The sequence below is a fragment of the Hoplias malabaricus genome, chromosome X2 (genome assembly GCF_029633855.1).
Source record: "Hoplias malabaricus isolate fHopMal1 chromosome X2, fHopMal1.hap1, whole genome shotgun sequence".
Classification (NCBI taxonomy): domain Eukaryota; kingdom Metazoa; phylum Chordata; class Actinopteri; order Characiformes; family Erythrinidae; genus Hoplias; species Hoplias malabaricus.
The window spans coordinates 3,228,768-3,253,523 of record NC_089819.1 but is presented as its reverse complement, the minus strand read 5'-3'; the positions used below and the strand labels follow the sequence as shown (position 1 = coordinate 3,253,523).

The window sequence follows — 24,756 nt, the reverse complement described above, 5'->3', positions numbered from 1 at the left end:
ACATTATAAACCTATAAAGAGATTTCAGCAACAGCCCACTGTACTAAAGTAAAAGAGTGCATTTTCACATGGTTTTTCAAGCACAGGGGTATAAAAACTAATTTATTGTCCTTGGTATTCAACAGTATTATACAGATGTGGCAGATACAGTTTAGGCACAAATGCTGGAATATTCCTATAATAGTATGAAATAAGACTGAGGCTCTGATCATGTGGTGCCATTTGGAATTCTGGAATGGAATTCTGTGAAGCTGCTTTGTGACAACATCAGTTGTGAAAAGCGCTATATAAATAAATTTGATTTGATTTGATTTGATTTGTCAGTGTTGAAATCTCAAACAGAATATTCTAGCAAGTATAAACAAAAGCTGGATTTAAGGACACTACCTAAATATCTTGACAAGAAATGGGCACAAAGGGGTACAATGAGGGCTGATTTCAGTGCTGGAGCGAGTTCCAAACAGCCCCATCAGAGGAGGCTAGGTGACCTTCAAAATATCTTTCTTTAGGTTCAATCAGTTTTAAAGAGCATGTTTTTGGGGCTTACAAGACACCTCGGGTAGCAAAGCTAAGAAAGGGTTAAAGACACAAAACACATGATCATGAGGCTGCCAGGGAAGGTCTGACTCTGTATGTGCAATTAGCCTGGCATGTTGCTGGTCCATTAGCGGTCCTCAAGTGAGCATTGAAACTACCCATTCTTTTTGTTTACTCCATCTTTTCTCCAAGAAAACCTAATCGACCAGACATGATTGGTAACTAGTTCCCAAACAGTTTGCTTTGAATGCCTAATATTTGACAAATATAAAATGCCTAATAAAACTACTGAATTACTAATAATTAAAGAGCCAAAGCCTTTGAAGGCATATTTGTTGTTATGCCTAATGTTTCAAATTGATGTTCAACTTAAAAACAAATTCTGAATTATAGCACTTGTACAATAAAGTTCCCTTTACAATGTAATCACACTAAAAAAAAATAGTAGATGATAATCTGCAAAACAAACCTATTTTTTTTTTATTCTGATTCCAGCTGAATAACATGATTCAGGTCAATAGGAGAATATTTGGAATTCAAAGGCACAAAGTATTATGAAGGGAAAAAAAACTGGCGGATGTGATTATGATTACAGTATTGGTTAGTCTATGATTAAAGCTTCACTGCCACTACAGTTTATGTTAAATGTTAGTTTGCCACATATATTAATTTGAACATAATTATAACACAGACCTGGGACAAATACATCCTTAAAATATGATGCAAACATGCAGCCATTTATTTTTTTGAATAGCAAATTGTCAATTTACAGTTTGTTTTCCTCAAAAATATGGTAACCACCTGCACTTGAGCTTTTAATTTAGTTGTTTAGGTAGTTTTGTCTATCTGAATGTCATGCAGCAGGAGTATTACAACATTACTCCCGTTAAGCATTAGCCTCATTATTGATGTTTTAGCCATGCTAATATAGCACAACAATAAACCATGCTTGGCTAATATGCAAGCTTTATTTAAAGACTACAATAGGGCAATAGGGTAGAAAAGAATGTTCCATGCGCAGCTCATATTTTTCTTCAGAATGATTTTTCCTCACCTAACATCAATGTGCAACAGAAACGATTATTACTCTGTCCGCCAACTGCTGCAAAGGAGTTACTGGTTAATCTTTGTAATCCATCTCATTCCACTCCCAGAAATCAATGGCTGTTTTATTTCTTAGACATTTCACTTGAAATTTCAGTTGCTCGTATGCACAGTTCAAGGTCGGAAACAACTGAAACATGGAAGATGGCGCTCCATTCTGTGAAATCTCTTGCTCTCATCCTAGAACATTATCTATTCTTTATATCTATTCGTTTTTATTTCACCAAGGTATTCTTATGTGCACTGTAACCCCATTTTATTTTTAAGTGTATTTAATTATTAAGATATTTAGTTATTTGTGCTGTTCTGCGTTTGATTGTGACCCACCACCACACCACGGAAGGTGGTAAGGCAGAGATTGAAACGCATTTGTCTTTTCTTTTTTTTTTTTATGTGCATACAAAAAAATGTAATAAAAATAGATTTTAATAGGAATGCACTTCCAAACAAACTGTTACGCACTGAAAAATGTTTTTTTTCTTTGTTTTCATTTAGGTTAATGTTGACAGTTTTTAACTGATTTGTTTTTTTAAGTAGGTTAATAATGCTCTTGGGGGTAAACACCATACATGTAGAAAGTACGTCTTGTGAACTGTGTTTTTGTGTCCATTAAATAACATTTTTCCAGATTTTCCCTCACCAATTACAATGATAGCTTGTTCCATATGCTTAACTTAATGCATGCATCCATTATATATGGTCGCATTTTGTTTCTGTCAACTTAGTTTTTGCTCGTCAGCATGAGCTTGAAAATAACCTAGCAGCTAGCAAATTCAGAAAACTGTCCATATGGTATTCATTTACTCGCTGTTTAACAGTTCCTATCAGTTACTCTGAACAATGTTTTAGTGAAAGTAGACAAAGAGGTAGTCCAAAAAATGTCTGGAATACAGATGTGGCTGAAAGTATTGGTAAAACCTTTTTTTTCTGAAGCGGTTTTGAAAGTAAAGAACTGTATAGCATATATAAACTTGGCACAAAAAGTAAGGAAATTTCTGTTCTGTAGATTATTTCTTTGTTGTAACAATGCTTCTTGGCTATAAATCTTATACCGTTGGAAAGCCTAATCATTTCCCTTTTAAATGGTGGCATATTTACAAGGAACATGCATTTGTGGGATAAGCAGTAGAGCTGAGTATGTGGGTTGCGCCAACTGTATTAGATTTATTAAGTTAAGTTAAGATGTACGTCTGTGGCATGCATTGGGATAAAATGAAAAATTTAAGTGTGTGTAACACACTAAACATGGACATAGAGAAAGGAAAAAACTTGTCTGAAGATATTAGAAGAAAATAACAAAGCATGAACAACATAAAGGCAAACTCAAACACCACCAATTCTATGTTCAGAAAGAAATACAATGCTTTCTGACAAGAAGTCCTCTAAGAAACATGGAGGACACTCACTAATTATTGAGGTGCCATGAACAATTTAACCAATCAACTATCAGACCATTCTAAGCAAATCACACAGTGTGTCTAAAAGCTGTGTTTCAGTTGAAGATCCTGTGTCCTCCTAGATAATAAATTAAAACATGACTCAAATGTAACAATAAACAATAAAAAAAAATTAATTAAAAAATGTTCACACGGCCTGTTATCAGTCCTGCTCTGAATTTTTTTTAAAAAAATTGTTGAATCTCCAAATGAGATAAAGCTAAGTTTACTCAAGAGGATTGAGCCAAACTAAAAGCTAAGTAGTGTAGAAATGTCACTCTTTATTGCCTCTTATGTACTAGAGCATTATAATATTAAAAAGTATAGGTTTCTGATATATTGTCCATGCAGTTTTATTATTATTATTATTATTATTATTAGCATGTTAAGGTCATAAAGTGTTAAGTACAATGTGAAATAAAGGATGGTTAAAAATGAAAAGATGAATTGGCCAGTGACAAAATTAATACAAATATACTTTGATAAAAGCATACAAAACTAAGTTGTTATTTTTGTTTATTTTTATTTATTATTGTTGTTGTTTTTTGAAGGGGTAGGGTGCCAATACTTTCAGCCATGTCTGAATGTTACATTTGCTTGAGCAGGACCCTGGAGCTGTGTGGCAGCAACATCATGCCCTGTTGCATCACTGTGCCACCCATCTGGACACTGTTTGATTAATACTTAGAGTTACATGCATTAAAATATGAACTAATTTTACGATGTCTAACTTTAAAATATATTCAAATGCTATTTAGCGTTAGTGTACCTAATGTGTATATCTCTTTCCAAATTTAAAACTTGTGTTTTGTAGTAATAAAATTATTTGCAATAGGAGGAATTCTTATTGAACTGAATTAATGAAAAATTTTTTCCAAATGTTTCACCTGAAGTATTTCAAATGCCCATGATGTCCTACATGTGTATTTGACCCAGGACTGAAGAGAAATAGCTGTTGAAATCTACAAAATAGTTAATGTGTCTAATATTATGTTGAAAATAATGCAAACCATTGACCCAGTCTAAGAATGTTTTCATTGATTCATCAAGCACCCAAAAGTCATTAAAACTAAGGCACAGGTTGAGATCCATTACCCTAGAGTCTTCTAACTCCCTCTGGAGTTTGTCAGCTTTGGTCTTTTCAAAAAGCAGACTTTGCTCGAGCTCCTTAAGGAGGGCATGCTCCAGTCTGGTCTGCGTCTGTTAGTACAGAAGGGGAGAGGAAGAAAGACATCCAGTGCCACCATCACATGCCAGCCCAATGCACACAGGTGAGGAAAGTGTAAGTGTAAGGGAGGAGGGAGAGGGAGGGTGAGTTTTGATGTCACATGCAGGCCAGGGTAATATCACAGCTGAGGATGAGGTGAGGCAGACGCAATGATGGATGTCAATGTTGAACAGGCCTGCAGCCAACCAAAAACAAGCTTGTGCTGGAGAACAATGAATGAGGTGAAGTATGACACGCTGTTTAAAATGACATACTGAGCAGGTGAGCAAGCAGACATCAAATAAACACAAAGAGGAAAAGATCATAGAGTTACAAAGCACTAATTTAAAATGCAGTTTGAGAAGGTTAAATTTCAAAATGTGATCTTATACCAAGCAACCAAGATTACCCTCAACTGAAGTGTATCAGAAAGCCCCAGCTAAGGAGTAGAATCATCCAGATTTTAAGCACTGCACTGTATATGAAAGAAACGTTCAAAGCAAAAGGAAACGGGATCTCCAAAAACAATATACTCATAATATATAAGATTCTTTCACTAATAATGGGATAATCCAAGCACTTTGAATTTGAAATGAAAAAAAGTATATAATATTCATGTTGCTACGAAGTACTTCAGGGCCAATCAAGTAGTCAGGCAAATTTAAGATTGTATTTGTACCACACATACACAAATCTCTAGTTTTTTCGATGTTTGAAAACTAGAATCAAAACCTTTGGTCCCAAATGATATTTTTCATTGTTGAACTTTGAACATGTTCAATTGCTTAAATGATCCCAAAATAAATAAAGTAGCAAAAGAGAAGTTGACATTCTGTACTTCGATACTGTAAGCCCATGATTTTCAAATCCAGGGTGCTAGAGTAAAAAAGATAACACTATCAAAACGGTCAGCATCCAAGGAGATATGGACTACACTGTAATCACAGCACAAAACCTTGGCCAAATCCTACCAATACAATGTTTGGGCTGTAGTACCAGGACAAAAACTGAAATTTATTTTCATCAATTTCATTAGGTTCAATGAAATAAAAAAATGTCCAAACAAACAAATAGATAACTGTTAAGATTGACTAATAATATTTTATTTTAAAAATCAGCCATTCAACCAAGTAACATTGAAAATTTACCCATAAATAATAATGAGCAATAGGAAAAATAAGACTTATTTCTTCAAGTATGTAGCTAAAATGGAATACCGTGGTGTACCGTGTGTTTGATTCTACAGCAGTCCTACAAACAGAGCTTCAGGAATATTGTCGTCTAATGGGTGAGTGGTGCAAAACTAAAAAGACCAAGGCAGGAATACTTTTTGTAGTACTTGGGCAAAATTAAAAGGTAAGAAAAAATAACTGAATTTCTGCATCGTTAAATTTTCTTTTAAATGTTTTTAAAAAGTATATATGTTGCCATATTCACACAGTAAAATTTTACTTAGTACTGAGTGTAAGCCATTTACTTTCACTAGAAGAAGTGCTTTTTTCCCCCAAATATAGCTAAAAAAAAAAAAAAAAAAGGCAACATGGTTTCAACACTCATGCAATGCCATTACAGTGCACAAAAGTGTACCATTCAAGTAAATTGTATACTGCACTATTTTTTTTTTTTTTTGAGTAGGCCAAACATTAAACACCCAGGTTATATAACATCACCTCAGCATATCTCGGCTTCCATTAGTGTGTCTAGACCGACCAGCTCTCTGCAATACTAAGTCTTCCCTTGTCATATAGCACAAGAAATGGAAATCATAACATAGCAACTGAGAGTAAAACTTCAGCATTGAGTCTGTTTTTGATTGTTATGTTCTAGTGATATACGCTCATCATCATTACTAACAGAAAAAAAACCTGCTACATATATTAATTTTTAACTGAATGCATGCTGAGTGTACATTTTACACAGCTGAATGTTTTTTTTTTTGTTGTCAGCAACATTTACTTAAGCCTTTCCTTTGTCTATTATCCTGGTGAAACTACACAAGCAAAAATCTCTGTAGTAGCAGTTTAAAGTGAGTCTATATTTAACGGCGTTTCTCAAGTCCTTGGCCCCAGGGTGTTCTGCATAATATTTTACAAAATTTGTACTACTCAAGTCTATACCTGCTATTAGGCAATTAAGTTAATAATCCCAAAACTGCCAACTTAATATAAACTATTTAAATAATTTAATTTTGGGATATCAGTGGATCATATCAGTGGATACATATAAAAAGTGATTCAGTCTTTCTGACATAAACTCTCAAAACAATCCTCATTTAAAAAACAGAATGCAAATCATTTAAACTCTATATTTAATTCAGACTAGTACAAAGCCAATATTTCAAATGTGTAAAGCTGTGTCCCCACTTTCCTAAAGGTTTGGGGTTTTGTACATTAAAAACTGTAAAATATTTTAACAGGTATTTGGAAACCTGCTGATGCTGAAGTAAAACTCTCAAAAGGGACACTACACTACATCAGCAGTAAGGATGGGTATTCTTTCACTCTTTCCTGAACCGGTTCCCAATTTTCCTTTGTATTTCAATTACTGACTATTTACTGAAAACTATGGTAGTTTAATTTAAACTTGTAAAATATATATAATTTTTACCTTGTCCATTCATAGAAGGGAGTATAAATCTCCACTTGAGTGTGTAATTACTAATACTACTGAGGAAATATTTTTTTAATCCAGTGATTCATGTTGTGATATTTGGGAGGAAAAGGGAAGAGTGAGGGAGAAGTGAAAATGAAATACAGGGTAAATGAAATGTAATGGACCTTTTTTTTTAGCATTGCTCTATTCTCACAAAACAGAGTTCAACATAATAAATAAATAAATAAACGGGTAATACATATGCATTAGTCTTTCTTTAAGACACCTTTCACTGAAATTGCCAGTCTAATCTTCTCCACTTATCAAATATGAAATGCTAAACCAGGGGTGCACAACTTCTTATATATATATATATATATATATATATCACACTCACACACACTGTGTGAAGAATGATTGAAAGTAAAGCATGTGTAGTGTAAATCAAAAGTTTGAAGTTAAACACTAGGCGGCAGTGTTCCTCAATTTAATGAAGGTTGTGCACCCTTGTTATATATACCGTGCTTTTCAACTGTATTAATTGAAGTCTCCACGTACTCTTACCTCCAAGTCGCCTTTGGTAATACAGGCCTCTTCCACTCTAAACTGAAGGTCCTCCACTTTTCTGTTGGTGGAAAAAAGTTTCAGTTACATTCACCATCATAGTAACAATGAGAGTAATACATTTTTGCCCTTACATCTCTGCAACTTCAGCAAATCATTAACACAGAATGTAGCACTATTGCAATCATGCAGTCTCAGTAACATCTTTGATATAAGTTTAATTCCAATCATTTCTCAAAACCTATGAATCACTAAAGTGTACAATACACTATTTGACATCAAATAAAGCAGCACCTAAAAACAGTTTTAAGAATGATTTAGAGCTCAAAGACTGATAGAACCTTTAATTAATGGACTGGTGTATTTTAGATCAAGAAGAAAAAAAGATTTATCATCAAAATCCACACTGACTGATAATTTTACTTAAATAATTTCAGAAAGATCTTTAATAGACAGATACGCTTGTAGCTTTGCTGTAGTTGATGCACTATGCTCTAGTTAACAATTTTCAGATTTCTCAAAAAACAAAATATCATTTGTTCTGGGAGACAACTGCTGTGCTTGCAGAAGCTTAACCTTCATCTCGTTCACAGCACTGCCAGAATAGGACAACATGGCTATTTTAATTTTGCAAGAGAGAAGCAGATAGTTGACTGCTTCTGATGTATCCTCACTAATGGATTTACAGTTTGTTTTGTGGTTGGGTTGCATTTCGCACAAAATGGTGATAAGAATCCATTTCCTCTGCACAAAGTAAGGAAATAGTTCCTATCAAGAATCAAATTTTTTGACTGGTAGCAGCCTGTTCAGATTTCTATTGCTAAAATAATGCAACCCCATTAACTGCAGTCATCACTAATGTTTGTTTGCTCTTTTTTTCAAAAATCAAATAGCATCACTAATTTAAATTACATAATAAACTTTTCAGAAACACATAAACCAATCTATTTATACCCAGCTCACCTCCTTTCTTCCTCCAGTTGGTTTAGTAGCTCCACCTTTTCCCTGTCAGCAGCCTCCACCAGGGTTCGTAGGTGATCCATCTTGCCTTCCATCTATAGCCAAAAAAAGTACATTACAACTCTGTACTTTATCAGCTAACCCATTTTAATACTTACACCTATTTACAGCAAGGGCCAAAAAACCTGAATTATCTGCATGGCACCTGTCAGATTATTATTACTATTGGACTCTTAGTGTGATAATATAGGCATTCGTGTTTAATACTAGTGATGTTTTAGATATGTTTAATCTTTGACTGTTACTGTTCTTAATCAGTTTGTTTGACAATTTCATACATTTGATAATGGAACACTAGGTAAGGTTTGGTATTATTTCTCCTGGCCTTCACTATAGTTTCAGAGTGTAAATCAAATGTATTCACCCTATTACAGGTACATGAACCATCACAATGATTTTGAAACTAATTTTAAGGCAGATTTACTTAGGAGGCTACTTTAGAAAAATACCTCAGTTAGTTATATTCATGCACACTCAGTGTGAGAGATTCATGATGCGGTGGGTTTTTGTTTGAAAGTTTCCTTTCGCATGCAACATTCTATTTTGCTTTGAACCACAAACACCCAAATCTGATCAACATACTACAGTCACTTGGAGTAACTAATCCCAGTTTCTGATGCAAACCCATTCCATGCAAATTTAACAAAAGTGTCACGTAGTATAAAGTGGACCATTTGAGACTTTTGTTTTCCAATAAATTATTTATCATTTTCATCTTATATCAATAACAAAGAAAACAGAATTAAGGAGAGGAACGGAAAAAAATAAACCCTGGTTTTAAAAAAAAAAAGTACATGGTTTTTATTTTTTTATTTATATATCTTTTAAAAATCATACCTCTCCCACATGGCTGGTTGCTTTGGCAACCTCAGCCCGCTCCAGGTCACGCTCAGCAAGAAGCTGCTCAATGTGCTGTTGCTTCTCCTTCAGAGCTTCCTGCAGTGCAGTGGTCCCAGAAATCTTACGAGCATACCGTGATGATGTTTCTGTTAACTTCATTGTTGTGAAGGAACGCATAAATAAAAAGTGTCACTTGGGCATAACTGGGTTAAAACATTAGTAGTTTTCAGACATACATGCTTTTTTTAGTACTGTTGTAATTAAAAACCATTCTCCTAAAAACAGAATTAATCTGTTGGAGCAGATCTTACAAAGGTCATCACTTCTGGAGTCACTGAAAAATGACAATACAAGTCAGCAAAACCAAATAACAGCACATCTGAAAGTAACCTACGAAGTGTGATTAAAATAAGAGAGATCTTATCCTGTTGCTGTTGTTTACATGTTTTGAAAAACAGACACTTCTGTTCCTCAAGTCTGCTCCTCCAGAAAAGTTCCAAGTTTCTTTATACTATAATTTCTACATACTTTAATTAACAAGTATAGAACAAGTCAATAAATTCCCTTCTAGAGAAGACTACCAAGTCAGAATATCAGAATATTTCACACTGGTAGTGAATAGAAGCAGACATGCAAAGTATTCTGTAATCCTAAGATACTTCACATTAAATTATTTCATTAAAAAAGGTTAAAAAAAAATTCTGTATATACATAAAAAATACAAACATTACACATTATAAAATCATATATAGTCAGAGAAAATGTAATGTTTGCTTTATGGTTTTTGATAGTAAATGAAATGCTTATTTGTGTACACATCACTTTTTTTTGTTGTTTGAGAAGAATAAAGCAATAATGACTAAAACCTGAACAGGCTCGTTTAGACAGGGTGAGAAAAGTGCTCTGTTTGATCCTTGTGGTATTTTGACCCAGCACGAAAAAAGATATACAGAGTGGGCCATTTATATGGATACACCTTAATAAAATGGGAATGCTTGGTGATATTAACTTCCTGTTTGTGGCACATTAGTATATGGGAGGGGGGAAATTTTTCAAGATGGGTGGTGACCATGGCGGCCGTTTTGGATTCAGCTTTTGCCCCCCCCCCCAATGGGAAGAGGGTCATGTGACACATCAAACTTATTGGGAGTTTCACAATAAATTAGTTAATTAACGTGACTTTATTCTTTCATGAATTATTTGCAAGTTTCTGCCCACTTATAAAATGTGTTCAAAGTGCTGCCCATTGTGTTGGATTGTCAATGCAACACTCTTCTGCCACTCTTCACACACTGATAGCAACACCACAGGAGAAATGCTAGCACAGGCCTCCAGTATTCGTAGTTTCAGGTGCTGCACGTCTTGATGGTATGGTGTGGTATATGGGGTACAAAGATAGTTGGGCCATTCTTCATCAATGGAAACCTTAAGGCCACTGGATATGCGAAACTGCTACATGATGATGCGTTTTCCTCTTTATGCACTGAAGCTGGCATGTTCACTGAACTTTTCCAGCAAGATGGTGCACCACCACATTATGGGTGTCAGGTCCGAGCATTCCTAGATGAACAGGTTCCTGGAAAGTGGATTGGTCATTGTGAATGGCCCCCAAGGTCTCCCGATCTGACCCCCTTAGACTTATATGTTTGGGGTCAGCTGAAGGCAATTGTCTATGCTGTGAAGATACGAGATGTGCAGCACCTGAAACTACGGATACTGGAAGCCTGGGCTAGCATTTCTTCTGCGGTGTTGCTATCAGTGTGTGAAGAGTGGGAGAAGAGGGTTGCATTGACAATCCAACACAATGGGCAGCACTTCGAACACATTTTATAAGTGGTCAGAAACTTGTAAATAACTCATGAAAGAATAAAGTTACGTTAAAACCAAGCATACCATTGTTTTTCTTGTGAAATTCCCAATAAGTTTGATGTGTCACATGACCCTCTTCCCATTGAAAAAATTAAAGTTGGAACCAAAACGTCTGACTTCAAAGTGGCCACCATGGTCAGCACCCATCTTGAAAAGTTTCCCCCCTCCCATATACTAATGTGCCACAAACAGGAAGTTAATATCACTAACCATTCCCATTTTATTAAGGTGTATCCATATAAATGGCCCACCCTGTATAACATGTTCCCTTTAAAATCACAGCCTGATTCATGATGAACACAGCACAGTTAGATCGATTTAACTGCATGTAGACCAACACCGTATATGAAAATCCTTTTTTTTTTCCCCCTCTGAAGACATTTTAAATGCTGCACTAGAAGTAACACTTGTCTGTGCACCAAAACTCGTATATATTACGTATAATGTTTTTTTAAAAATGTATTTAAAAAACAAACAAACACATGACATGCTGGCTTCTATATATACACACACACACACACACACACACACACACACACACACACACACACACACACACACACACACACACACACACACACACACACACACACACACACACACACACACACTTAAGGTCCAGGTTTTAATTAAGAATAATAACCCTGGTAGACCAGTTGGTTCAGTTAAAGGCAACATTTACAATTGTGAGCAAACACTATGCTCTGGTTTCTTTCAGAAGCTCAGTGTCTTTTAAGGTGGAAGTGTATGTTTGACAAAAAAAATAAATAAATAAAAAAATAAAATAAAACCTGTAGTGTCTAAGTGGCTGAAGAATTACCAGATACTCATTTGTTACTTGAGTACCTATGGAGCAGAAATAGAGCAATATCCTGCTCTATTATCCTATCCTGCTCTGTTATAAAACGTGCTTGTTGATTAAAATCGTGAATGTTGCCTTTAATTAAACTAAACAGGAAGTCATGGTGTGAATATCTCACCAGTCCTGTGCGGCTGGGCTTGCCGCTTACAGATGAAGCCACAGAACTCATAGAACTGATTGAGGAGGTGCTGGGGCTGCGCTTTAAACCTGCTGGTGTAGCCACTACCTTCCGTACAGTGGTTTTTGCCTTGGCTGGAGTTGTAGAGGGGAAACCAATGCGGGACACCTTGTGCACAGGAGCAAAAAGGCCATACTTGGGCTGACACTGGAAGTACCTAAAACCATAACACATTTACTTAATATTTACTTAATATTTTTTTAGGGTTTTTTTGTTCAATATTTAGTTATTGGATATTTTTGCTCATTTATATATTGTAGCCTTCAGAAATATCTGTACATCCATCCATTATCTGTAACCGCTTATCCAATTTAGGGTCGCGGGGGGTCCAGAGCCTACCTGGAATCATCGGGCGCAAGGCGGGAATACACCCTGGAGGGGACGCCAGTCCTTCACAGGGCAACACAGACACACACACACATTCACACCTACGGACACTTTCGAGTCGCCAATCCACCTGCAACGTGTGTTTTTTGGACTGTGGGAGGAAACCGGAGCACCCGGAGGAAACCCACGCGGACACGGGGAGAACACACCAACTCCTCACAGACAGTCACCCGGAGCGGGAATCGAACCCACAACCTCCAGGCCCCTGGAGCTGTGTGACTGCGACACTACCTGCTGCGCCACCGTGCCGCCCCGAAATATCTGTACAATGAAGGCAAATTATTTTGGCAGCCTTATATTCACTCAACTTGTAATGCTATGAAAGACGTATTACAAACACATACATAAAAAATAAGATAAAACTAAACAAAAGACAGTTTAGGTGCAGGTAAGTTGTTAATAGATGTGATGAATACCTGGTTCCAGCCACTGCACCATCATTCTTTCCTAAAGGCTCATCCAATTCAACTCCACACCACTCGCCTTTGGCAAAATCTGTTTCCCCTAAGAAGCGCACTACACCAGCTTTAGTACCACCAACCTGGAAAAGAAGATAAGCATAAAACCAGTGATGAGAGGGCAGTGCCTCTTCACAGCCTAGGGTAATCTATATTCACAGTGCATATTTTATTTCAACCCATAATCTTCTTCAATCCATAACATTTATAGAGCAAGCTTACCATATTATCAGCTGAACACTGATTCTGACCTACATATTCCAAAATCTACTTAGATTTACACACACACACACACACACACACACACACACACACACACAAAGAGAGAGAGATTCTTTAAATATTCCGTAACCCTCCAACACTGCTGTAAGGCAACGACTGAGTGGGTGGGAAGTGGCGATGTGAACCACAGAGATGAAAAGAGTGGAAAAGGGACATATTGTAATTGAATTTGATTTCATTATGGTTTCGTTACCATTTTGAAGGCTTTGATATCATCTGCAACAATGTCGTGGTTTTCTATTAACTTGTTTAAATTTGAACTGAGAGTTAAGTAGCACCTCCTACAGTTAAGCCCAAAAATATTTATAGCCATGAAATAATTTTAATTAAAAAATTAATTTATTTTTGACCAATATGTTTCTTCTGGCTCAAAATGACAAACAAGTGAGTGGTGGTAGTGTGACTAAAAATCTTTACTTTTAGTAGTACAAAATCTTTTATTTTGAGTCTATAAATAAAAATAGAAATAATCTGACTGAAAATGTGTTGTGTGATCATCATCTAGTCCTTCATCAGTGGTCACTGAACCCTGCCACAGGACAATTTTTGGTTGGTGGACTATTCAACAGTCCAGCATTGACACTGAGGGGTTTAAAAACTCCAGGAGCACTACTGTGTCTGATCAACCCATACCAGCACAAATAATACCTGCTCTTCCATTGTCCAGAGCACTAAAGAACAGGGTGGAAGGAGCAAACCAAGTATGCAAAACTAAAGATGGACTACAGTCTGTAATTGTAAAACTAATCACTTCCAATGTTAAACTCACAACCAATTGTAAACATATGTCAGAAGTGGCAGAGAGTACAGGCCCAGCAGTAGTTGTAAACATTCTTACCAGGACACGATCGCACAACTTTAGCTCTCGTTCGCCTTTCTTCACTGAACCGGTCTCTGACAGGTTGGACACTGACTCACTGTTGGAACGAGTGAGGTTAGAGGCTGTAACTTCAGGTTTTGTAGGTGTGGCAGCTTTTTTGGTGGTGACAGTGGTTGATGGAGCAGATGCTGGTGGTGTGGTGGAAGGGGTAGGTGATGCAGGTGCTGTTGTAGTCCCATTGGCCTCACCCTCAGTACGAGAAAGTTTAGAAGGCCGTGTAAATATACCCCTCAATGGCTCTGATTGAAAGTAGCGGACTCCTGCCACTGAGCCATCGTTCTTTCCAATAGGCTCGTCTAGGACAATGCCTGCCCACTGCCCTGGAGCAAACTGTGTCTCGCCCAGAAACTGAATGAAGCCTGGCTTGTTGCCATTGACCCACACACGGTCCCCAACCTTGAAGTCTTCTGCTGCATTTTTCTCATCAGCTGAGGTTTTATCTCCTGCTTTGTCCGCTGCTTTTGGACCAGCTGTTAGAAAAATCAATCAGTCAATATATATTTATATAGATATTTGTAAATTCAGGTATTTTATTCTGAGCAGATTTAAATAAATATATTTAACTATAATTGTGTGCACCTCGTCTGTATTCTGGATTTAGCTATAGATGTGAGCAAATGTCTGGATATTTCTAATGACAGGTTACTTTTCAAAGTTGGAATGAATCACAATCCTTTACAGGGAACAAACATAAAAGTGTACAATACTATTTTGAATGCATGTTATGAAGTGGAGTGCTAGTGCGTCTGGTGGCAGGGCAGCAACAGTGTAAAATGGAGTGTCAATACTGGGCACCACACTTGGAGATCACACTTGGAAAGTCCAGTGTCTTATTTCTCCTCCTGCAGTATCATGCTGAGCCCTGCTGACCAAGTCATCCAGACTCTAGCTTCAGATGGAGGAATAGCAGGTGAAGAGCACAGTGAGAACAAGAGGCAGCTCACCATGTCCTCCATTGACTGCTCTTCCAGACTCTCCCTGCTGTCTGCAGCTTAAACTAAGTTTAAACTAAGAATACACCATCAGCGGGGGGCATTGCATGGTTGCTCGGTTTCAACATTGCTGTGGCTGAATACAGAGCACAGAGATAAACGAACAGAGTCATGACAGAATAATTATTTTTATTCTTTGTTTACCACGGTGTCAGATGTGTAAAGTGTTGCCAAGCTCCAAGCAATTTTGAGGAGCTTGTGAACAGCAGAGAAATGTAACCAACACAGAGCCGTGGCTCTAGTTAACGTGCCTAAATATAGCCTCAGAAAACGCGCATGAAAAGGAGAGTATTTCCTGATTTATTTCCTATTAGTTACCACACTTGGCTGTAAATTAATCCTACTAGCTCCACTGCATGATAATGTTGCATTTGAAGCTCTGAGCTCTTTCAGGAAGTTCTGAATTTCAACGTCACAATTTGTACTGAAGAACCAACGCTTCTCTGGTTCTAGGAACAAACTAGCTAGGAACAAACTTTGCTGGTTTGCAAACCAATTTATGTCGGTGGAAACAAGCTAACACTTCCAATGGGAAATGTTCTGGTTCCTTTCCCATTAGGGAGAGATGCAAAGAGCTGGTTCAGAGCTCTAGAAAGATAGTGATGGAGACAGTACCTCATACACTGAAACGGCACTGTCTAATTTTGACTTAATAGGGAAAACTCATTATAAGGTCGATATAAGACTCCGCTTAAAGTTTTCAGGGTCAAGGGGTTAAGAATAACACATATCGGTTTATTAATAGCATATAATTCTGGTTATAATTAAAAATTTTACCAATAAACTACAACATCAATATATTCTCTGAATAGTCTTCAAACTTAAATTAAAAAAAATTGTAGGTCAGTGTTATTATGTTATGTATCATTTCCTTCAGATTTTCCTGCACATTTTTATTTAGACCTCCCCCCACCATGTTAAAAAAAAATTAGAAGAATTATTCCCTGTAAAAGATGTGTACTTACATTAACTTTGAAATCAAAACACGTCACATATCCAGAGGTGCCCAAGCTTTTGCATATGACTGTATATTTGTAAATGCTATTAAATCTATAGTAGAGTGGGTATGAGAACAAACAGAGCCACAGAAAAACAAAGTAAACTATAGGTAGTGTAGGGTAAGGATACATACATGAAGGAGATGTCTTGGTGGTCCCGGTCCCAGACCCAGCAGATTTGCTGATCTTGCTCGGGGCTTTTAGCCCACTGGGCTTGGCTGTGCTCATGGTTCCTCTATTTGTTCTATGTCAGATGGCTTTGCTCTACCACAAAACATTGACCCAGTTTCACAATTAGCAGCACCACCACCACTTTACATGCGAGGACCCCAACAATTAAAAAAAGAAAAAGAAAGAAAAGAAAAAAAAAAAAAAAAAAAGGGGGGGGGGGGTTGGCAGGAAAGCAGTGATGCTCAAGGAATGATTTGAACCACTCTGTAAAAGAGGAAAAAGGAAGAAAATCAATTTTTACATTTCTTTACTATAAACAATACATTATTTCACTGTTAAATGCACAAACCATTAGGGGCAGTACAAGTTTCCAATGACTGGAAGGAGCTGAAACCCATTAGAGAGCTCACATATTTTCAGAGTTTTTGTTTTTCCTCTGTCTTTGGGTTGCATTGGGGTGATAATTTTGTGCATTTCTTTGTGTGCGTTTTTGTTTCTGTGCATGTTGTTACAAGATGTGTGTGCGCACATTGGTCAAGAATTTTCACCATCAGCCTGTGTCCCAAGTATTGAAGTGTGGCACCCAGATACTGCACATTTCTACTGCACATGCTACTTTTGGCATTACCTGAATATAGGATGCGGTACAGCTATATCTCAGTCTCCAATCTCTCATTTGTCACACTATTTACATGTTAATTTTTTTTACGATGTACATCTGGTTTTTTTTTTTGTTTGTTTGTTTTTTTTAAACAGAAAATTACTGTTTTCAAAAAATAAAAAACCCCAACACAGTTCTTGAATGTAAAATTTAAGATTGCTAAAAATAATATTGTAATGTCATATACATTTTGATCATATCATTTATGGTGAAATTTTGGCAATCACAGATGCCACTTTTTACCATAATTTCTACTATTAAAAGAAAGAAGGGGGGGGGAGAAAAAAAAAAAAAAAAAAAAGGTGCAGTACCAGTACCCCATTTGATTAATTCCTCAGGAACAAGGTGTATAAATGTACTATTTTTGTCTCTAAGCCAATCTGATTTTTTTTATTCAATAAGAGGTTTAAAAATGTGCAAAATCCCAACTACTAACTTCAAAATAAAGATCCAGTATAGAAAAGATATCCAGAGAAGAGAAAGTCATCCATTATTATCATTGTTGTGTTGTTCACAGCTCATTTCATAGCCAGGATGGTCGCACAAGTACATTAGTCCCCCACATGGAAACTTTGGCCTGTCCCACTGTTTGCCCCCTCAGGAAACAAGAATTGTGCAAGCATTTTTGGGAGAGAGTGGAATAAAACACGTTAATTTGCTAAAAACACCTTGGACAGAGAATACCACAAGACAGGAATCAACACTGGACTGGCTTTTTCAAGATCGATAACACTAACAGTTTCAGACCTAAATGTCCAGTACATTGTATACTTTTGGTTGTTTTATGTTGGTTTCACACTACCTTTAAGAGAGAAAACTATAGAACATTGTCTTTAAAGATTTCTTTATTTGTCAGTAACCTTTTTGCATTTTCAAAAGGTGGAACACTTTTTTTTTTTGGGAGTGCAGACAATGAGTAAACTGTCTTGGTCACATCCCTCGCCGTCATTTATACTGTCTCAACGTCCAATAACTGGTCCAAAACTACAAACAATTAGTAATAATAATAACAACAATGACTCTGGTGTTTTTTCTTCTCTGTCACTATTTACATGTGCAAATGCTAAAAACTTATTATATTAAACTCAAAATGAGAAAAAGACTGAATTAAGACAGCTCTCCTGACAACCTTACACCAAACGATCGAGATGACAGGAGAGCTCTGCAACTCTAGCAAGATTTTGCATGACTTTATTCTGACTGTGCAAATTGTCTGAGAGAGTGAAATCACTTGAAATATCTTTTGGTGTAGTCGACTTTAAGACTTGAAAAATGGCAACAGCTATTTAGAGCATAGTAATAAAAGATCTTTCCAGGAGCAGAGAAACAATACCATGACTAGTGTTGCACCAATACGGTATCGGTATCTGCACAGATACTGGAACTTAAACACAGTATCGATATCGGCTACAGAGAGCACTGATACCATAGGTGTGTTGGCAATGGCCTGCTACTCACTATTCCCTACGTGTAGTACACGTGGCACTTTTTAGGATACACCCGATGAAGCAGATACTGACACACATGTGCGCTGCCAAATGCAGCTCAAATTTAAAGTTGGGGCAGATTATAGACTGGGTATTTCACAGTACATTATTCTGTTTGTCAATTTTTGCGGAGAATGGAAATATTTCAGACACTACATGACCCCAAACCAAACACGACCCCAAACCAAAACTCCCCAACCAAACACGAAACTCACATTACCTTAGAGACAAATAAATGCGGACATACAACTCACTGCGTTTATTGTTTGTGCTGCTATTTGTGTAAATCCACAAATAAAAAAAATGTCTTTGGGTCATGGATGTGGAGACTTGGTCAGCATGGTCTCTACACAATGCAGCAGGAGCTGGAAATTAGTAGAACAGCACATAGTTGTGGCTATGTTCCACCTTAAATGGTTTAGAAAGAGCAGTAGTGCTGTGTCTTTTAAGGTGGAATGGAAAATTAGAATACAGTTGGAATAAAGGCTGTAACAGCGTATATTGTGGCGCACCATGTTCTCCTACAGGTAGTACACATTAATTGGAGACATGTATCCATCACTATGTAATATCTTGTAGTTTCACATAGTTTTACTGTTTAATCCATCCCCCCAGTCTAGAGCTCCACTGCACGCGCCCGTGTTTACTTTCTGTGCTCTGTCCTCATTGGCTGTTCAGCCTTGAGTCGGTGGAGAGTTTACACAACATGTTAAAAAAATAAAAATAAAACATTTGATTAGCTGCGTCTAGTCAAATAAGTCGTCGTGGTGTATAACCCCAGCATGCAAAAGAAGCATGTTTAATTCAAGCAACCACAAAGAAACATGCTAACACACTCAGAAGCAGTCCTTAGAAAATGCATTTCACAGTCATGACAAATATCCTCATGACATATTTATTTTTTATGGCTATGAAATTGTAAATTTAATGTGCAGTTAATAAAAAAAGTAATAAAGAAGTGCATGTTGTTCATTCAAGAACACTGCTTTAACAAAATAAAATCTGTAAGTATAGCAATATAAATATCTGGATTGATAGGAACCTATCTAGTAGTTAAGATTTATAGAGTTGTTATATGTACTCTGTATTGGCAGATACCTGAACATAAAATATCTGTATCAGTATCGGAAGGGGCCCTGTGCAGGACTGGCCAGGTGTGTATACAGGGTGTGTTCCCGCCTTGCGCCCAGTGATTCCAGATAGGCTCTGGACCCACCGTGATACTGAATTGGATAAGCAGTTACAGATGATGGATGGAGTATCGGAAGGGAAAAAGTGGTATTGTTGCATCCTTAATTAAAAATGTTTGTGATACACCACAAATAAAATGTAAATTCATTCTTTGTTGTGAATATACAAAAATGAAAAGTGTTAGCAAATTTGGCAAAATAACCAATTTCATACGCAAAAAAGCAGCTAGAGCAAACAATAATTTCAAATAACCCTCTATCTAATCCTACATTCCAACCTTGACTTCATAGGGTTCTAAACCATCCACCTATTAATAAAAAGTTATGCTGATGCAAATACAAACAAATCACAAAAATATGTAAACTGACTACATTTACCAGAATTAGCATTACAGAAAAATAAAATACATTTATTTTATAATAACAAGAGCAAAGAGAAACTAGGAAAGCCTAGTTTAGCCGGACCGCGATTAGCCATATAGCCATTGTAACAGAGGTTTTTTAGGCATTTCAAAAATAAGAAAGCCCAAAATACAAACCCTTGTCATTTAAAGGTCTGAAGAAGTTTTGTTGTTTCATATCAACGTCTTTGTTTACAATAATAACAAACTATATAAATAGTTTATCTTGTCAGTTGCTGACAGTGTGTGTACAAAACTGAAGCAGTGTTGAGATGACATTAAAGCACCTTGTTTACCAGAAAGCAACAAGATAACATTTAAGTTTTTTAACATTTCTAAAGCCAAGCACCTAAACATTTTATCAACCAAGTAATCTACACTTGATAAAGAAACAGGGCATCACTGGGAACTAGATATTTATTACTGACTTACATTTCTATAAGGGTCCGACTGATAAAACATTGCTGTAACTAATTTACAGCCTCTTTTTGCCTCTTCTAAGTCTGCCCTGCAGGCAGTCCGGCAAAAACTGCAGTGTAATGAATGAAATTCAGAAACCTTTGCACCACATAAACATTCAGCTTTTCACATACTGATATGGTTCCCAAAATCACCAATTAAATCTATGACATACTAGCCTCTAGAGTTTTGAATTTTCTCTAATGTCTGATCTGATTCAACTCCTCAGGTAAACAATGCACTATTAAGTTGAAATTGGCATTGTATCAACACTGCAATTAAGACTGCTATGAGTACAGCACCTGTTTTACAGGATACATGAATGACAAGAAACTTTTGATTTACATCTTGAATTTCTTATTGCCTTACTACTTTACATGTCTTTATGCAGTCTATTGTGTGGCACAAACTTTTAAAGAAGTGCACAAAAGTGTTTAAATGTTACTTTGGGACACAGTAAGAAACCGTGGCAAGGGTACATAACCGCAAGCTGTCAAGGCATTCAAAAGGAAGGGCAAGGACTAAACAAGTACATGCAAGCATCAGGTGAATTCAGAATCAGAAAACAGTTTAAGTCTGTAAAGCCACCCCTTTTTGTTGGAAAAAGGGAAGGATGAAAAAGAACTAAAAAGGGCAGAAAGGAAGTTAAATTATTGAATTGTAAATGTCTGGTTCCTCACTGCAAAACAGTTTAGTTACTTGTTGGAGCATTTTTTTTCTTTTTTTTTTGCTGACATGTGTTAACCAAATATGTTGTTTAGCACTATTTTTTTAACTTATTGCTAAAACTTAGGCTATTTTGAGGACCTTAAAATGGACTCTTTAAGTGTCTTGAAAACAATTCTAAACTAAGTTTTGTTTTATATATGAATATGATGTCAAACACTGAAAACCATGCATAAAATGATGAATTAGTGTACACAGTGCCTACACATTTTATTGTACAATACAGTGTTCAGCTGGCTCTAACTGGTGTAAACCAATATAGAAGATAAACGCCCCATTTGAAACTTAAGATATTATTCTTGATAATTTGGGCAAAAAAAACAAACTTCAATATAAAAATTATTAATCTCTGAGCCCTAGTTGTAACTCATTCAATTAGAATTGCAAGAATTTAAGATTCATGTCATGTTCATGACACTCATCTATGCCTCATAGCTGTTCTCATTAGAACATTGAAAAACAAAGTGAATATAGAGAAGTTCTTTAAAATACTGTGAAGTGATCATATTATTAGTGAGTTAATCACAAAGTCTTGCACCCCCAGTAATGTAAAGGTATCTGTTGTTGCAGCAGAACAGTAACTTTCTATGCATCTGCAACACATTTTGCCAAGGAGATTACATCCTTGCAAAAAAAAAAAAAAAAAAGCAGCATTATTAGAGAAAGTGCTGATTTTTGATGGAGTAGTTTGAACGGAGTACAGGAGCTGCCAGCAGTGTCCATCCATTTCTTTTCTGAATTCCCTCATCACTGCAATGTTTTGGAATTTCCACTGTTTTAACATTCCTAACTCAACTCAGATAATGATCAAGCCGCAAGTCAAATTAGTCTTGGCACAGTACAACCACACTTTCTCTGCATACTCCAAACAACAGAATCAATGCATAAGGAAACACTGCATTTTAACAATTTTACAACTGAGGCCTCAAACAGAAAGCTGTAAAGGACTTCTGAAACAAGTTGTCAAGCTGTGTTTATTAGCCGTCCACATAAAATGAGGACGTTTTTAGGGGGTTACTGGTTACTGGTGCTTCAAAAAGTCTTGGAGAATCCCTAGTAGTTGGTGTCCAGCACTGTGTGGTAATGTTTCAGCTCTGACATTCCAGCAAAGTTATGTTCAAGAATAAGTCTGAACAGGAAAAAATATTACTTAAAAATTAACAGAATGGGCAGGAATCCAGTCCTCCAGATCCCCAAACCACATTAACTGCACCCCAAACATAACATGATAAAACATGAAATGCATACCTAAAATAAAAGAAAGGTGTTAGTTATGTTGAGGTACAGTCTGAGGACAAGTTACCACCTTAAACTCTTTGTAATATTCCCAAACTAGTCCTGAACAATTTTTACAATACAGCAGTGCATTATCCTACAGAAAGAGGCCATACACACAATCCGGTTCTGATGGTCACATGCTATACGTGGCCACTTCTGGAGGTGGCCCAGGGTCAGCAGCAGCACTCTGATCATTCTGTGGCTGTACAGCCGTACGCAGCAAGCTTAAGTGCCCCTTTCTATCACAGCAAGCATGAACTTTCCAGCAGTTTGTGTGGGACTGGACGCAATGGGCTAGCTTTGGTTCCCACATGCATTAATAAGACTTGTTGTCTCAACCAAAAGAAGTGATGGTCTACATGAAACTGAAACATGGTTTAACTCATACGCAATGTGAAAGAAAAGAAAAAAACTTTTTGGGATGGTTTGGACTTTCCGACCAATTACAGGAAGTTAAACCATCATCACCCAGTAAACAATACATGAAGAAAAAGAACTGGGACCATAGAAATCACTTATGTCTGTTTCAACATTCAGAGTTGTACACATGAAGGAATATAACAGAAATCCTTTCTCCAGTCTCACAAGAGATCCATCTCATTGATTGTCTTGGATATTATGTTAGTAAACATAAATAAACATAAAAGTAAACAGTAAAAATAAACATAGTAATCATAAATAAAATGGAATCTCAACTTGTAACATCTGCTTTAGCCCAAACTGCACACTACTATACTATATATACTATATAAGTGTATTAAAAAAAAAATAAAGCCCTGCATCATTATCAGAATGGCACTCAGAAGTATAGAATATAAAGTGTAGTCAGGTACAGTTTGTGACATGGCATTAATTAGACAGTGCAACAAATTCAGCAATTAATGTGAAAGTGAAAATGGTGCAGGTAAAAGGTAAAAACAGCGTATGTAAATAATGTGTATTTACTGTGTCTTCCATTGGACATCAGCTTGGTCTGAGCCACAAATTTGCAGTAGTAGTAAATAACAGACATTAATCTTTTCATTTACTTTTCTTGACAACACTCGGAATCAACCACACTCTGATTTCAGACACATGACCCTCTTAAAAAAAACAATGTCAAGTACAGGGAGACACAGCTCACCTAAGTGATGACGACTGGATGTAAGTGGTAAGTGTTTCATGTCTATTTCTCTAGTCCAGTTGCATTCTCTCTCAAGCTACACTCACCCCTGGGGTTCCCCAGCCCACAAGCTGTTGGGATCTTTCCTTAGGTTTGAGACATAAGAAGCACTTCCTGTCTGCATCCGTCCCATTGAAACATTGTTTGGGAATCTGCTTTTTCAAAGCTGAAATTCTCAGTCATGCACTGCCTGCTTAGTTCACTCATGATACCACTTTTGGCATTAAAAAAAAACATAAGGACGTGTTAACCGGGTACGGTACTTGGGTTTCACATGAGGGAGTTTTTTTTTTTTTTTCCTTGTGTTTTCTGCATTAAGGTGTGAGGTAAACCGAACAGTTCACTGTCACCTGAGGGAAAATTCTGAACTATAATCTCACTCCTCACCTTGCAGAGAGAGCGACACGTAGCTAGAGGTCTGGCCTTATTTTCGGCAGCAGCAGATGCCTGTGAGATTAGTTCAGCCGTGAGTCTGTAAACAGTGCCCTGACATTCCACAGGTCTGAGAACGGACACTTTCCGCAATGTCATCTACCCCCTTTCTCCCACTCTCTCGACCACCGGCTAAACACGGAGCTAACGGCCACTGACTACGTCAGCTACAGGAACACCGGAAAATACGACGGACCACCACATTATAAGCCCACAAACAACACTAAACCGGCCTGAATTGGATTCTTAAACCACAAACACTCGACCCAACAAGCCCTTAAAGGCCACGGGGCAACATTTCAGTCACATACTCGCTAGCGTTACAGTCCCTACACCCGTGTTAAAGCTTAGCTAACCGTTCACGCACTGAGGCGCTCGCGCTGCTAGCTAACATTCAATCCCTGGTTCCTCTTTCCCTTCAGCGACTAAAAACACATGCCCGTCCTGCTTTTTTTTAAGGTGAGGGCGATGTGTACTGCTAAAGAGGCCGTGTGTTTACCTGCAGCGCTGAAAGCAGAGCCGCGTCCACGTATAGGAGCTGAACTAATCCCCGCGACTTTGTAAGACTTGAGGGTCTGAGAAG

The 24,756-nt window shown here is 37.0% G+C and overlaps 1 protein-coding gene across 4 annotated transcripts in view; it reads right to left on the bottom strand.

Annotated features, from left to right (window-relative positions):
- Positions 1-24,756, bottom strand: part of LOC136676334 (CAP-Gly domain-containing linker protein 1-like) — a 51,624-nt gene extending 26,868 nt beyond the window's left edge. For 3 of the 4 annotated variants that reach the window (XM_066653251.1, XM_066653254.1, XM_066653253.1), the window contains exons 1-9: positions 24,673-24,756; positions 16,341-16,641; positions 14,175-14,686; positions 13,013-13,137; positions 12,150-12,366; positions 9,298-9,453; positions 8,404-8,495; positions 7,441-7,501; positions 4,173-4,277 (exon numbers count right to left, since the gene is read on the bottom strand). In XM_066653251.1, coding sequence (XP_066509348.1) covers positions 4,173-4,277; positions 7,441-7,501; positions 8,404-8,495; positions 9,298-9,453; positions 12,150-12,366; positions 13,013-13,137; positions 14,175-14,686; positions 16,341-16,434 — 1,362 coding nt within the window. In that variant the 5' untranslated portion in view covers positions 16,435-16,641; positions 24,673-24,756. The remainder of the gene's footprint in view (positions 1-4,172; positions 4,278-7,440; positions 7,502-8,403; positions 8,496-9,297; positions 9,454-12,149; positions 12,367-13,012; positions 13,138-14,174; positions 14,687-16,340; positions 16,642-24,672) is intronic. The other variant, XM_066653252.1, reaches the window with a different exon arrangement.